General features: G+C 40.6%; 1 protein-coding gene across 1 annotated transcript in view; it reads left to right on the top strand.

The window, feature by feature from the left end:
• Positions 1-16,490, top strand: part of FBN1 (fibrillin 1) — a 217,129-nt gene that overhangs the window by 95,882 nt on the left and 104,757 nt on the right. The window contains exons 11-15 of the mRNA XM_074966374.1: positions 3,021-3,176; positions 5,458-5,598; positions 6,722-6,841; positions 11,942-12,067; positions 14,394-14,516. Coding sequence (XP_074822475.1) covers positions 3,021-3,176; positions 5,458-5,598; positions 6,722-6,841; positions 11,942-12,067; positions 14,394-14,516 — 666 coding nt within the window. The remainder of the gene's footprint in view (positions 1-3,020; positions 3,177-5,457; positions 5,599-6,721; positions 6,842-11,941; positions 12,068-14,393; positions 14,517-16,490) is intronic.

The raw sequence follows: 16,490 nt of genomic DNA, 5'->3' as shown, positions 1-16,490 counted from the left end.
AAGTGATTTGCCTAAGACCACATAGTAAGTCAATGGCAGAGCAGAATTGAGAACTTACAACTTCCTGACTCTCACACCTGTGCTAAGTCTTGACAGCTCATGCTGCGTTGGGCAAGTTTTTTAACTTCTGTCTGCTCCTCTTACTAGAAAAGGCCTTAAAGACAGCGTGTGGGGTACAATGTAGCTAAATGCCACAGTGAAAATTAGGCAGCATCCACGCTGCGGTGTGTAGCTGCACATGGCAGTGAAAGGCTCTGGCAGGGGGGAGGCAGCGGAGAAATTCTCCAGGAGCCTTTCCTAGTTACCTCTGCCATGCCAGAGCCTTTCCCCACTGTCAGAGTCTTTCATTGTGGTGGGGAAAGGCTCTGGCATGAGGGAGGCTTCGGGACACTAAAACCAGCAATGTGGATATGGGAAGCATGTAGCATGTCATGTGTAGAGAGCCATGCAGGGTATGTACTCTAAGATTCTAGCGTGTCTCTACTTGCCTAAGCAGTGTCTCACCTTCTACATGGCTATTTATACACGCCAGGGGCTCATGGAGTGTCTGTACCATACATGCAGCCATAATGTAGACCTAGCCTAAAATGGAATTAGTAATTTATACTTTCCTTTTTAAACTGCTTTCAAACTCTCTGGTGAGAGAGGCTAGATATGCACACACACTCACACAGCATTATCATCAATAGTATTACAGGCTCACTGATTTCTAAATACGTCCTAAGAGTGAGCCCAAATCTAGGAATTTTAGGGCTGTCCGTGAATGACATTGGTGAGGCCAAGTCTCTCCAACTCTGATATGGAAATTTAATGTAATACAAAGTAGAGCATTGGTTGCATAACCAGGCAGTTGCTTTTTCAATGTGGGCAGCGGACCCTCTTGCAGCTGTTACTATAAAATAGGCTGTTTATTGCTGGCAATTATACATGGAGATTAAAGTTCCAATAAAAAAGGCCTGCTCTGTATTCTGCTGCATACCACAGCAATAATTGTTTACACTGAAGGGCAGGATTCACCATTAAAACTATAAATACTTTTAAATTGGTATCTAAAGTCTTCAGCCTAGTAGGTCCACTTCTCACCTAAACACTTCCTAGTATTGTCTCTTGGCTCCATTCAGTAGATTACTAACAGGGGTGCTGTGATTTGTTCTAGTGGAGAGGGGCTTGTCCAAGAATGTGTTACACTCAGCTACTTTGCTGATAAACCACCAGACTTTAAAATACAGTATTTCCTCTCTCAGAAACCGGTTAATTACATATAGGTGTTGTTATGTAACTAGATTCCCGCTAACTGTGATAAATTTCAGCAATACTGTGATCCAATACTAACAATCTCTCTAGTCACGCACAGCATCAAAGAAGTTCCCTGTTGGCTCACAAAGGCAAATTTTCTAAAGTGGGCACTTAAATTAGGATGCTCAAATGTAGGTGTTTAAAAAGGGGATTACAGCAACTGTTTGCTGATTTGAGCACACCAATAAGGGATTGGGAGTTGCAGTTTAGATGTCCATGTTTGAAAGTTGGGCTCACAATCTGTATTTCCCAGGGGAACGAAGTCTCTCTGGGTTTCCAGTATAGACACTCTTATGCCCCAGTGACGATAAGCTATCTAGTATTCCAGTGGGCAGTCAGTGTTGCTCTCCTGTATCTCCACTGTCTGGATACTTCCCCTGGTCACCTCTCCTCTTCTAAAGTTACACTTGGTCATTAACAGATATTTAAATCTCTGTGTGTCTGCCTTTTTCTCACACACACACTGTTCCTTCTGAATGTCTAACGTAAAGGTTATTTTTATAGCCGTTAGACTAACTGAAAGCAGATTCAACACATTTTCTGAATGAGGAGTGAAAAAGAAAGTTAAAACAAATCCTACAAGTTTAAATAAAAAAACAAAACCCAAAAATCTCTTATCTAATAAAAAAAATATCGGGAAAGACTTTAAAGGTAAAGACACTTTAAAGAGCAGGAAAGGGAAATACAGTGAAACATAAAGCAGCCTGGTTGTCCAAGAGAAGCAAGACAAATGCAGTGGATCATGACAGGGAAAAGAAAATCTTAGGTTAATATCATTTTTAACAAATCTACTCTAACATATTGAACAGCATATAAACTGTTGGACAGTCAGATTGAAGACTAAAGCATTCAGTCTAACTTCCCTGGCAGTGTCCTTAGGAACAGGTTATAATTTGCTATGTTAAGTGTTTTGTACATACATACTGCTTTATTTTTTTAGGACTAATTTATCTCTTAGCATCATTTTCACTGAACCCCTTCATTATTGCCCCAAAGCCTTCAGATTTGCATGCACTAATGACTATTTGTATATACATGTTTTGCGGACTTGATTAAAAAGGTCAGTTGAAAATGTGGCCTTGTGATCATCAGTTATACCAGTATATTATACCTTGAAAATATATGTAAAATCACTTTACGTATTATAGGTTTTGTTAATGTAAGTTATGTAGCCTTCAAGTTCACTCTTCTTATTCTGGGCTAATAAAGGGATTTACAACTTGAGATGCTAATGAGAGCCAAAAATACAACCCTGGAGCCTGAAAATTTCACTTGACATACAGGAAAGAAGGTGTTTATTTTTTGTTTTGTTTCTTTTCTTTTCTTTTAACAGAAACTCAGTGTTTTTCTGTGGAATGACGTCAGCCTGCAGGACAGGCTGAATTTTTAAGACTTCAGGATGGTAGATAATTTGGGGCCCAGTCCAAAAGTTCTTATTCCCATTGAGTTTGGCAGAGGTTTTGCCTGAAAGGGACTAAATAAATAGAATAGGATTGGTTCCCTGATGCCCCCTCGTGGCTTTTAAATGTAGATTTCCAGTGACATGTTCTCTCTTTACTGGCAGTGTTTTGATGAACTGTGTACTAAATTCTACTTTGGACTGGAAGGACAGTTCACAGAATGAGGTCCTCTGTTACGAAACAAGTTCACTTGGTCTCTGTTTTCCAAGAGGGTATTTCATGTTTACTATCACCAGACTGAAGTGCTGTGTATTCATGTTTCAGAGGAGTATCGCAAGTTATGTGTGGTAGCTGGTCTAACGCCTGGGAGACCTGATCTTCCTCCAGGCCTTCCTGATGTTTATCCTCCTCTGATTCCTGTGATACCACAGCGGCCAGACATTGTTTTTCCACCTCCATCACGCGGTCCACCTCCACACGGTAAGAATAAATATTAGCCCTTTCCCTGCAGGATACTAGGTCTTCATCACATTTAAAATGTGAATTTCTCAGGAGCAGTGTGCTCACTCCTATTGTTGCTGTCTTGTGCTTGCTTTGGGTGGTTGCATGTGCACTGACTGGGTTTCAGGATAACCATGTCTTGTTTTCCCTGTAACCCTTGTGGTAGACTTGCATTCTGTGTAACACCATCCCCTCTTAATTAGATACCATTTTTACTCCTACATTATATTTACTGTGGCCTATGTGCTGTGCTGGTTGTCATTTTTAAGGCTCAGTCTTGAGCCCAACTACATGTCTGCGCAAGGGAGTAAGGACTATAATTCAGAACCAGAACAGTTCCCTTACTTCGCTGTGCAGGCTACTCATATTGCAAGTCCTTGCTGTCACAGTTCAGGGCAGCAGCACCTCTATTCCCCCCTCTATGGTCTGGCACCCACTTTAAGATCCTGGCTCCTCAGCCCTCACCTCTCTTGGGCAGAGACCCACATCTCTCTCCTTCCTGACCGGGATAATTCCAGGCTACACAATTCCCTGTCTACACTGTGATATCCCCAGCAAGCCAGACTGCCTAGCAAGCCAGCATTTGCTTTTTGCTTTCTCTCGAAGTTATGAACAGTATAATTGCCCAGCTATAAGTTAGCACCCAGCTCTTTATAAGCAAGTATATTTATTCTTAAGACTGAAAGCATTACAGAGAAAACATATTAAAAACAATAAAAGAACCCACAAACGTGCTATAAAGCTTACTACAGGTCACCCTGACTCCAACCTTAGGCTCTGGTAGGTGTCGGTCCCTCACAGCCCACAAGTGGGTTTTCCCTGTGGTTACAAGTTCATAACCATCTCACATTCAGAACCAGAACAGCAGTGAATAGTTCAGTCCTTCCTTTATACACTTTGGGCCTATGATCTTGGCCTCATCCAGCAGGTGATCAACAGACAATGGCCCACTCCCCAGACTGGGATTTTATATAACTGGAGGTTAAGGAATTAGCATTCACCTTCCTCTAGGATATTCACCAGGAAAACCACTTAACTTGTTTTGTTCCAAAAGTCTGTTCTTGTCAGGTACATTGTTCAATATAGTTAATTGAACCCCTAGGTCTCACATCTGTCACATCCTCCCCCACTTGAGAGGTTTCGTAAAATCCCAGCCCGTGGTAGTACATTGATACAATGAACCTCAAAGATACTTAAATTGAATACAGTAAGATCTCCCAAGGGTATGGCAGGAAATTGCTGTATCTCTCACACTTGCATGGGGGAGAGCAACTGCTGCTGCCAGCTGCTACTTCCACTGTTCCTTAGGTGAGTGGGGACTAAGCAGACAGGTGTGGGGAGAAGGTGGAACCAGAGCTCCAATTCACCATGCCTCACATACTCAGTGAACTGGCCCATGCAAGTGAGCCACTGTGGAGAGAGAAGTAAACTGTGCCAAGGAAAAGGCTAGGGGAAGGTTTAGGTGTGTCTGGTGCAAGGAGGAAGCAGGAAAAGAACTCTGACTTTCAGAGTGTCAATTCATTCCCTATCCTGTCCCTTACTCAGACTGGTTTGCAAAATGCCAATGCAGCCCACAGTAAGCACTTGCCAACTGATACCACATATGACAGGTTTCAGAGTAACAGCCGTGTTAGTCTGTATTCGCAAAAAGAAAAGGAGTACTTGTGGCACCTTAGAGACTAACCAATTTATTTGAGCATAAGCTTTCGTGAGCTACAGCTCACTTCATCGGATGCATCCGATGAAGTGAGCTGTAGCTCACGAAAGCTTAAGCTCAAATAAATTGGTTAGTCTCTAAGGTGCCACAAGTACTCCTTTTCTTGATACCACATAGTTACCACAGTAATCTTCTCAGTATCTGTCCAATTCCTAGCTATAAAAATGGAGATATTTGAGGTACTGTGCTACTGTGTCGCAGCTGTTGGCTAATGCTGGCTTTTTATCGTCCCTATATAATACCACACACCTCCTTATACATGGGTTTAGCCCTAAAAGTTGTGTCCTGCAAGATGGGAAAGCAGATTATAGCTGTCATCATCAAAAAGTCAACATTTACCAGCCATTCTCAAACAGTGCTGTCTGGGACATAGCGCTGCTTTTGCACGCTTAGTGCTGTCCAATTTCTTCTCTAATCTATGTGGTGATGGAAGGTAAATGTTAACTTTTAATGGAGAATGCTATATGAGTTGTATTAGAGAAAGTATTACAGAAAATCATTATTATAACCTATTAATCTACTTTTGTAACTTTTTCATTTCAGTGGTTTTGCCAGTTAATTTCACTGACTATTGCCAGCTATTCAGACATCTCTGTCTTAATGGGCGCTGTATTCCAACTCCTGGGAGCTACCGCTGTGAGTGCAACAAAGGATTCCAACTGGATGTCAGAGGGGAATGCATTGGTATGAGATTTTCCTTGTGCTCTGTAAATCAGACAGTGATAATTGTATGAAACTGTTTTCCTATCCCATAAGATATAAAGACCTTCATTAATTTCTTAGTAAAACAAAACAAAAAACAAACAAACGAAAACAGAAGTAGGCTCCATGTTTAAAATGGGTGTAACACTTAATTTGATTTCAAATGTAAACGCATATTTATAATAGTTTTACCTCTAGCATATTACATGTAAAAACAAATAAACCTTGTGATAAATTAAGTTCTGATTATTCTAAGTATGCAAAATTAAGCACATTTTTCTTAGAAATATGATGTGGTTGATTGTGGTTAAAACGTAATCAGTTTAAAGTGTTGCCTGCAGCTTAAATATGCAATTTACAATCACAGATTAAAGTAACATTTATAAAAATAGGCTCAGATCTTGTCCTTACTAAAGCAAAATGCCTAGTGACTTCAATGACTGTTGATTTTTTGGCATTTTACCCAAATAAGCAATGAATAAGGAGGCTTTAGCTCACTGTAAAGTGAAGGTTATTGTAAATAACAGAAGGTATAGATTGCATAGATCTGCTGCTAATAACCACATATATAACAGTGTGTTTACATGAGTCCCTTTGCATTTGTCCATGAGTAGCAACCTGATTTAGAATGTGCAATTCTAGAGGTTAGTCCAAATACTGGTAATTTTAAAATGTAAATGCAGAAATTTACATTGAGGCTTGCTCAGTTTATTTGAAGCTACAATGTTTATCTGGGAAATATTGTTTGACTTAGTATCCAGTACCTGCCTAGAACTTTTGAATATGAAATGCTACATAACGTAGACTTACATTGATGAGAAAAAATATTCTTAATGTTTGAGTATTGCATAATAGAGTTTATAAAAACAATATTTCAGAGTAGCAGCCGTGTTAGTCTGTATTCGCAAAAAGAAAAGAAGTACTTGTGGCACCTTAGAGATTAATGCTCAAATAAATTGATTAGTCTCTAAGGTACCACAAGTACTCCTTTTCTTTTTAAAAACAATATGTTTTGCTCATGTAAAATAAACTAATAAAATAGCCCTCAGGCCTGAATACCTGCCAAACAATGTCTTACTAAAAATATACTGTCTGTATTTTACAGATGTTGATGAATGTGAGAAGAATCCTTGTATTAGTGGAGACTGTATAAATACCCAAGGATCCTACATATGCCAGTGTCGTGCTGGATATCAGAGCACACTAACTAGGACAGAGTGTCGAGGTGAAGTACAATATTATATACCTAGATGTACTCCTGTATACACACTAAGGAGGGAAAATATTAGTTATTCTTAAGCAAAGTTAAACATATGCATTTAATAAGAACTTTTAAAAATAAATTAAATACTTGAGTAAAAAATATTCTTTCAAAAAGGCTGACCCAAACCTACCTGATGGTTGAGTTGGTAGCGCAAAGTACTAACTCTCAGAGGCCAGGATTATGAAAAGACATTTGGGCTTGGGAGGAATCTATCTGGCAGCACTACCTACCTCTGAGATGTAAGATTCATTTTTCACTGCTCTCAGACATTCCTGGTCAGTGCTGGGATGTGAATTTGGCTTTAAAGGTGGATCTGTTTCCTCGCTAGTTAACTGATAATGAGACACTTCTACTGAGAGAGAATTTGACTACTCTGCGAGGGCATGATCAGGATATATTAGAGGAAGAGAGCCTTGCAAATGAAATAGGGTGAGTTTGAATGCTCAAAGACTCAGATTTGCCTTCATCATATTTCCCTCTCTGTACAGAGAAGACGATTCCCTAGCCATACACCCACTCTGAAGTTGAGTGTGGTAATGGAGATGACTGAAACCAAAAAGAAAAATGGGAAGATCTCAAATTTTCCCCAGCCTTCAATGAGTAGCTTTTAATGCCTACTGAAAAGTTCTCACATGAAGTGGAAGACTTTTTTTTTCTTTATATTAATTTAAAATTATTACCTGGGATAAGAATCTGCCTCATCAACTTCATTTTCACAAGAGTCCTGTGAACCGTTTCTTCAGCAAACCAATAGGGTACATTTAGTGACCATGCTGAATGATGTTACAAGGACACACAAGTGAATTCACATAAAGTGCAGTTCTACTCCAAAAGGTGATTGGACGGGATCTTTGCCACCCCTCCAGCCCCTTTGCTACTACAATATGATCAGACTTCCAAGAGGCAGAGTCCCTGCGAAGGGACTCAGTGGCACAGAAGATGAATGAGACGGGTATTTCTGGTTACTGTTGATTATGGAAGCTCAGAAAATTATTTTCCCACTGTGCAATGAAAATAGTAATTAAACCCAGATAGGGATTGTGAGCAGTCATTACAGAACCTAAGGCTGCAGTGACTGTTTTTAGGGTGAACTATTGTATACCTTTCTGGGAAGCCAGGATTGGGTGTCCATTCTCCTGTCTCTCAACCCCCTACATGGCTAAGCAAAGACCAGTTGCTGATGAAAATCTGGGAGGTAGGCTGTGTCTAAACTTAAAACATTACAATGGCACAGCTGCAGACATGCCACTGTAGTGCTTCAATGTAGACACTTAACAGTGCAACGGGATGGGTTCTCCCGCCACTGTAGGTTGTCTACCTCCCCCAGAGGCAGTAGCTAGGTCAATGGAAGAATTCTTCCTACAGCTTCTGTTGCCCTAGGACTGTCTACACCGGGGAGTTAGCTCAGCTTAACGACGTCTCTCCGGGGTATGGATTTTTCATGCCCCTCAAAAGATGTAGCTGGACCAATATAACCTTTCAGTGTAGACCAGCTCTTCGTGTACTCTACATTCTGCAATGGGAAAGACCAAATGAAGAAGTGAAGATAATCACCAAACCAGTGGTGCCTAAGCCAGCAATTTAATATATATGGTGTGGGTGAATCACAGAACCCAGTGAGGTCAGAATTGGATACTCTTAAGACAACTACACATAGGAGTCTCAAGAAGAAGTAATTCAGGGCTGTTATGCTTGGTTAAAGATATATTATCGGACACTCAGAAGAAAGCAGAGTTCGGAAATCCGAGTGGGATTAGGGGATCAGAGATGGAAGCAAAGAATTAAAAAACAAAGCCCAGAGAAAACATCTGCAAGCAGTCTTAGCAGTGAGGGGACGAGAGAGGCTCATGACCACGTGCCTCATTGCCAAAAAACCTTGAAAAGAAAGCCACCAGCACTGGTGTGGGATTTTCCTTTCTGACTCAAAAGGACAGCAATAGTACAAACAGCTGTCTGCAGAACAGTAGGGCATGCAGAAAAAGTGCCAATGATGTGCACTTCAGGGGATGAATTTAGTCATGAGGCATGTTTGTTACACTGCTTTACTTTGATTGGCTGGGACTCATTAAACACATAAATGTCTAAAGCCTGGTGGCCATTGCAGTTACTGTGTGGTCACTTAACAGGCCCTTTGCAATCCATTACAGCTCTGCTTGTCTAGCTGCAGTTTTAAAATATGCTAAAACAGGCAGGACCACTGCTATACAAAGGACTTTAAGGAACAGTTATTCAAAAGTGTCCTTGCCAAAATCTGCATGCTCCTTTTGTGTCTGAAAAAACAGCATTTACACTTACAGTGAACAACTGCACGTGCAAGTGCCTGTTCTGCCTGCACGAGCATTTCTGTAACACCTACCAATGTGAGTTTGTACAGTTGCATGTACATCTTTACAGGGGCACCCCTTTCTGAAAAATCCTGAGTAATCATAAGACATTTATAGATTCCTGGTTCTAAGGTACCATGGGATGAATCTGTGACAGACACGATAATATCCTGCCCAAACCTTATGGAATGAAGATAAATATGATTGAATTAGATTCAATGCTTTTGGGTACATTGTATTAAACATGCAATTGTTTGTGTGATTTTATGTAACTTAAGATGTGCTAATGTAATTCCTCTGCTTATCAGCCCTTTGGAGAGGTTTGCATCTAATTCAAACTGGATTCTCCAGGGACCAACACACACACACAAAGGATTTTTTGATTAAATAGCCTGGTTTTAAACAGGCTCCAGGCCTTTTTCCTGATCCAGCAAACGGACAGGACCCCGGTCCACAAATAAGGACCCCTGGTCCTTAGAAGGACTGGGCCTATAGAGGGCCCCATAACACTGTGTGCTTGTTCTGAGCTGAGGCTGTGATGAACTTGAAACCACAGGAAACCTCTTGGTGGGGTTTGAAGGACTTCTTCTGCCAGAGCCCATTTTAGGCTTGGGGTGATCTCTGGTAGGTTTATTAGCACGCATATAGATTCTTATGTTGTTTTCTCTGGAGTGCTTTTACCATAAGAATATAATAGGCGTGCATAGGAAGTGTTGTGCTTATAATGGTGGACAATTAGTCTATTGTTAGTCTCCAAAGAGAAAGTAAGCAGGCTTGCTTAAGCAGAGTTGCTTGCTTGGATATGACAGTATTGTCAGGGGCTATGCAGCCTGAAACTACCCTGGTAAGAAGGGAGTGAGGTGCATGTCTCCACTCAGAAGAGGTAACAGCCAAGGGAGCCTGAAGCCTAGAGTGGGTGCCCTTGTGGGGACCATAACTTACACTGATGTAATTATTAAACATAGCATGCCAGATCCCACAGTACTTACTCAATTATTACTCAGTCAGATTCCCAAGAACTTCAGTGGGAGTTTGACTGAGTAAAAATTAGTGAGGATCTCAAATATGGGCCCAGTAAAGAGATTTTCCTGAATAAAGCTGACAGCTCTGTGAATAGTGATTAAAACCTAGAGAACTTAATTCAGTGACATAAAAAGGCAAGTAAAATAGCACTGAAAAATATAAGAAATGTTATCAGGATCAACCATAAGAGTCATGTGTATCTGGGAGTCAGAGAGCCAAAAACTGGTAATCTAACTTCATCATGTTGTTATGCTATAACCTTTCAAAGAGCAAGAGGAGATGGGTCATGCAAAAAGGTAGAAGCTAAAGAACATGCACGGCTCTCTCAGGTGAAAGACAGCTTTGTGGTTGCTAATAGTTCTGAAAAGAAAAATCAACAACAATGTTATAATTAAAAACCACAAGTGGAACAAAACATACTGTTGCTTCTATTGCCCTCTATCTTCTTATAGGGAACAACAAAATTGCAAATATTAGTTTCTTCACCACAAGTCAGATAGCAGCAGGTAAATAAAAGTGAAGATCCTTAAGAACTGCCATTATAATTACCTGAGATCAAGCCCCACACTCAACTTTGTACCAGGAGGCTGAAGTAAGGGGCCCAAGGGGCAGGAAAATTCCATGTGCCTCATTTCCTGTCCATCACCCCTGTCACTCTGAGGGGAGGCTTAGCAGGTCTTCACACAGTTCCTAGGAATCATGGGGAATGGGATCTGCTGAGGCAGAAACTGTCCATGTGACGATTCTTGCCTCTGCTGGTACCTCCATTCCCTGGCAGCCCAACCATTGACTGGGTTCCCTCTACAGGTGCTCAGTGAAGATGGGTTGCCATGGAAGGGAACTGTGGATTTCAAGCACCAATAATTCTGCCTCAGATACCGACATAGTTAGCAGGGGACTTGAGTCTGGAGTGCAGTCTGTTCTCTGCTCATCCCCAACCCCTAGCAGAGCCCTTTTGGTCCTGAACACCTGTTGGGGCATCTGCAGCGTGTGTGGGGAAATGGAGAGTGACTGGGTAGTTGAGGAGGCATTTGCATGAACTGGTTGAGATCTTTGTGCACAGAGTCCCCTGAGTGCAAGAATCTCTGGGAGATGATCCAGCCCTTGATGAAGAACACTGAGCAATCTAAAAAATGTCTAGACAGTCTGTCTCAGCATCTCCTCCCCCCTCATTAGGGGGAGAGGGAGGGCTGCCAGCCTTGTGTGATACCACTAGGCAGGTCCTCCAAGGTCTTGCCAAGGGCCTCCAGCAGAGAGAGGGAAATGAGGATCTCATGATTTAAATATAAAAATGAGCAGAAAACATATTTTGGCGGTGGGAAAGTCTCAAAATTTCCCACTATATTCTTACTTCAGACAGCAACAGCAAAGGACAAAAAACCTTTGATTTTGTTTAACCTTTCGCTTTTAGTAAGTTTAGATTTTAGTGAAAACCCTTTTTGTAAGGAACTGAAATGCAGAAACCCACATAGAAACAGTAAGAAGGAGCCTGAACCCTATTTTAGCAAGTTACAGTCTAGTGTTTTCTGAACTAAGGTTCAGTTCCTATTGCAAATTGAAATTTCTTTCAAACTGATCATTTGATACTCTTTCCACCTTCTTAATGTTCAGTTATGCAAATCAAACTTTTCCAGGCAAAGGTAATTTTTACATGGAATCAAAAAACTGGAAAAGAAATCACACTTATATTTTTGATTTTTGGCTTGTCTTCCAGATATTGATGAATGTTTACAGAATGGCCGGATCTGTAATAATGGACGGTGCATAAACACAGATGGCAGTTTTCACTGTGTTTGCAATGCTGGCTTTCATGTGGCAGTCGATGGAAAAAACTGTGAAGGTAAGAGTTTTTTTCTGAAGTTATTTCCCATCGGTAATTACAATTCCAAGAGATTACTCACTTTAAAAAATAATAAAAAGTCTTTGAGGTGGAGGGAGAGAAGGAGCTGGGAATCAAATTTCTAAATACCTTTTCCTGTGTCTGGGAGGGCAAGTAAACCATCCTTTGCAGCCAGTTCTGGAGCCGTGGCTTGGCAATTGGCAACAGGATGTCTGTCCAGCAAAAGAAATAGTTCATACCACTATCGCAAAATGTAGAGTTCCTTTGATGGGAGTGGTATGTTTTAGAGTGGAGCATAAGTCACACGCTTCATGATCTTACTGTGAGATTAACAGCACGCTTTAATGGAACTTTATTGGGTGACTAGCAATGTGCTTCATGTGGATTTAGTTTGGTCCAACCTGCAAAAAACTAGGTGTTTCAAAATTTGAAAATGTGAACTTAACTGATGTGTTCCTACCTCATAGACCTATAGTGAAAAAAAATGAAGAATGTTCTTTATCATGCTTCCCAAGGTCCAAGGAGAGTTCCCAATGATCTATTCATACGTTAAAAGAATTTCAAGCACTGTTCTTAGAAATGTTTTTGGCAGAATATTATCTCAGTGATTCAGCTCAAAGACTTAGTGCCAAAATTCCTGGTTGGGATAGATACACAATTTTTTTTAAAAATCATAAATAATTTTGGTCAGACTTAGCCTGTAAGTAAAAAGAAACCACGCTATGTCTAGGAGTATAATTTCTATCCAAGACAGCTGCAAAATTAAGGAAAATAGCATGATTCTGAATATATTGTAATGTCATTATGATCCAGGGATTTTATGTTAGTAGTGCTTTTGTTAATCCTTGGTAGAGACGGACATTTTAGGGGTCTGTTTGTCCTGCTCCCTTTAGGTTTAATTTAACACTATGGACTTCTCTTTAAATATCAAATATGTAACTACGTCATCTAAATACAAATGAAAATCCATTGTTACCCAAGGCCTGACTTCTTCCTTTCCCACTAAACTCCATGTGCTAATAAGAACCAGAGCAGTAATTATGACAATCTGATAAAACATTTGTCATTCCATTAAGCATGTTGCCAGAATGTATCTGAGCACTGTGTATTGCATCAACTTCTAAACTCATTGCATCGGCTGCACTGTAATAGATCAAAGTTTGCTCTCACATCCAGTTCTCATTAAAGACCATGGCAGTTGTGCTGCACATGTAAGATTATAAGTGTAGCCTTTTAGGTTAAACTGATGACCAGTCCTGATCTTTGGTAGATTTAATGGGACCAATTCATTGCTGTCTTGCATGCTTATTTATACCAGTGCAGAATAAATGCAAAGCGAAGTATAAAATGTTACCAAAATGAGAGAGAGCATTGATGTGAATGATTGCAGAAGGTGCAGGACAGCAACGAATTGACCCCCTTTAGCTCTCTTTTAATATTCCAATTAATACTTTACTATATATGTAAGAGTTGCGGAGAATTTGTCTATTATATTTATAACTTGTGTGTCAGCATTAACCAATAGATTACTTGTTTTGAAATATTGAAAATGTTTTTTCTTCATATTACAACCTAGACATTTCTCAGACAATAGCAAAGTATCTTTTATGCTATACAGCGAGGTCACAGAGGATACCCTGTGCTTGTACAGTTCAGTGGTTAGTCAGCAAGTATTTTAATAGGTAACTTGTCACCGAAAGAAAGTGAAGTGATACTTTTATTTTAAATGGAAGCTAATGATCAGAACGTTAGCATCTGAAGAGAGCCCCATTGCATTTTCCTGTGCAGATTTGAGCAACATCCTAGGGAGTCTACATAACACAAATTTGGGACTAATGGGGGTTAGAGAAATTTTCACTCCTAACACAATCTTCTCCTCCATCCACCTGTAGGTGTTCTTATCTTAATGATAAAAAAAAATTGTGATTACCTTTCAGCCTGGAGGTTGCCTATAGTCAAGCTCTCACATATCTGAAAACCATACTTCCTCTTCACCAAGGGAGGTTTAGGTCTCAATTAAAAAAGCCACAAGTGTTTTCCCAGGTGGCAGTTTTAAGGATTTCAAGAGTCTGAATGTCTTTTTTGTGCTTTTCAGTGATTTCAAACCTATTCCTTCATTGACAAATGATTAATTGCTACAAATATGAGTAATTTCTCTGGGGCATCCTCCACACTGGATTTTGATTCCATCACCTGTTGATATTTATCATAGATTCACACAGCCACATAAGTTTAGTTTGGTTCATTATCTTGAGGAGGGAGTTAACAGAATCTCTCTTATTGTTTCATCAGTGTGAACATTTGTATCCATTGTGTGCAATTTCAGATATGGATGAATGTAGCATAAGGAACATGTGCCTTAATGGGATGTGTATCAATGAAGACGGCAGCTTTAAGTGCATTTGTAAACCTGGTTTCCAGTTAGCATCTGATGGACGTTATTGCAATGGTGAGTGTTTGACAATAGTGATTACAATACATTAGTGTTTTCAAAGGGCCTGTGATTCATATCTCTGTGACAGCTTAAAGAATCACTGAATTTCTTCCTACTCTTCCACCCCACACTGACCCTTGAGACCAAGAAGGATTCAGTAAGTTTTGCATCAAATAAATTCTTTAATCAGCTGGAAAGATCTGTCATGGACCAAGGCAATTTCTCCTATCCACAGTGTTAGCAACGCTCCCAAATAATCAGTGGGAAATGTTGCTTGAGCGAAGACTGAAGGAGTTGACCCAATGAGACTCCTGGTCTTTACCTGTAACATCTTCTGTAGCTTGGTTCCCACATGCTTTCCCTTTTCTTGTCTTCTCCTGCTCCTCTCTCCTTGGCCACCCAGACATCCTGACTCTCTGCCCTCCTTGGATCTTTCTCACACTCCTGTCTCTGTGCTTCCCACCCTGTACAGCACCCTGCTTGGTGGGGACCTAGATGAGAGCACCACAGTAGTTTAGTCTTTCCCCTTTGCTATGATAATTCATCTCACCCTCACTGGATGACAATGTAGCATTCTCTTTGCTGGCTATGTCATCATAGTTTCCGTCCTGTCCCTTAAAGAACTGGAAGTTTTCTGTGTATAAATCTCATATTTCAACAATTTTTATAGGCACAAAGCAGAAGTTGAAGCAAGGAATAAACAAACACTCAGCCAAGTTCCTTAGTTTTTCTTTTTAAAAATTATAAATCTTTTAGCTCTGGGGATCAAGTCAACAATACCCTAGGGTAATTTTAAAAAAAACTCAGCTCATTGAAGCACACTTGAGGTTTGCTTCTTTTTTTTTTTTTCCCTGAAGAGCAGTAATAAAAATCATGGTTTTGATTTCAGTTAATACTCTGTTTTTTAAAGTATCGTTAATACAAAAGACGAATGAATGTGAATCCATGTCTTAAGGGCTGGATTGGAACCACACCTTGTCTGAGAACTTGGACCCAGATCAGGTTCAACAGATCTCATAGAGCTCTGAAAAGCGAATACAATAATAATTTGACACCTCTCCTACTGAAGCTGCAAGGCAGATCTATCCAAAATTCAGGAAACTGGATGAGAGTTGCATGTTTTGTGCCAGAGAGCAGCTTATTCTCATAGAGCCTATAGGGCTGTTTGTTCAAGATGGTCATAGAAGAAACAACTCTCCACTAATTTCTCAAACAAACATGTAACTCCCCCCACACACACACACACACTCCACTGCCTCTGCCCAAGTGTCTCCTCAGCCTTGGAGCTTAGTCACTGGCTGAGCCAGCTGTAACTTGCACAGACACACAGGAATGCATTTTGGTTCAGTTTTGTTTTGGTTTTTGAGAATGGGCACTCGGCCTCTTTGTGTGTTAGGGCGGGAGAGGGAAGGGTGATAAGGATGCAAATGAGAAGTAGAGGACTAAGAACTTGTCTTTTTCTGTATGTCAGTGTCTGAATGGGCAGCAAGAGGAAATACAAACATGGGCAAGACACTAACTCAGACTTAAAGCCCTGTGATAGTTGTCCTTGCCTCAGCACCGCTGTCTAGTGACTGCTCTCTATTTGTTGTGGACACACAGCTGCCATCACTAATAATGTTGGCAGCCACCAGCAATACTGTTCCTTCATCTCTTAAAGCAGATGTGGCCAGTAACACTGTATCTGCATCTGCCATCATCCTAGCATGAAGAGAATCACTGCCAATGTCTCAGCTGGTGAGGGTGCAGAATGGCAATGGAATGTGGGCTCATAGGTGGGTGGAAGGTTGCTGTGGCATAAGGCCCCTGGAAGCCATCTGCTGCAGAACACCAGTGTCACTGGCATGAAGTTTGACATGTGGTGCCACCAGCAACCTGAGCCCCCCACAGGGACTTATTCCAAAAGCCCTCATTGACTTTCACTTTTGGCATAATCATCTTAATGATTTTTTTAAGAGAATTTCTGCAAGTAAATGACCTAGATCAAAA

This window comes from Natator depressus, chromosome 10, assembly GCF_965152275.1.
Source record: "Natator depressus isolate rNatDep1 chromosome 10, rNatDep2.hap1, whole genome shotgun sequence".
In the NCBI taxonomy this organism is placed as follows: Eukaryota; Metazoa; Chordata; order Testudines; family Cheloniidae; genus Natator; species Natator depressus.
The sequence above is the reverse complement of the archived record's forward strand: the minus strand, read 5'-3'. Positions and strand labels throughout refer to the sequence as shown.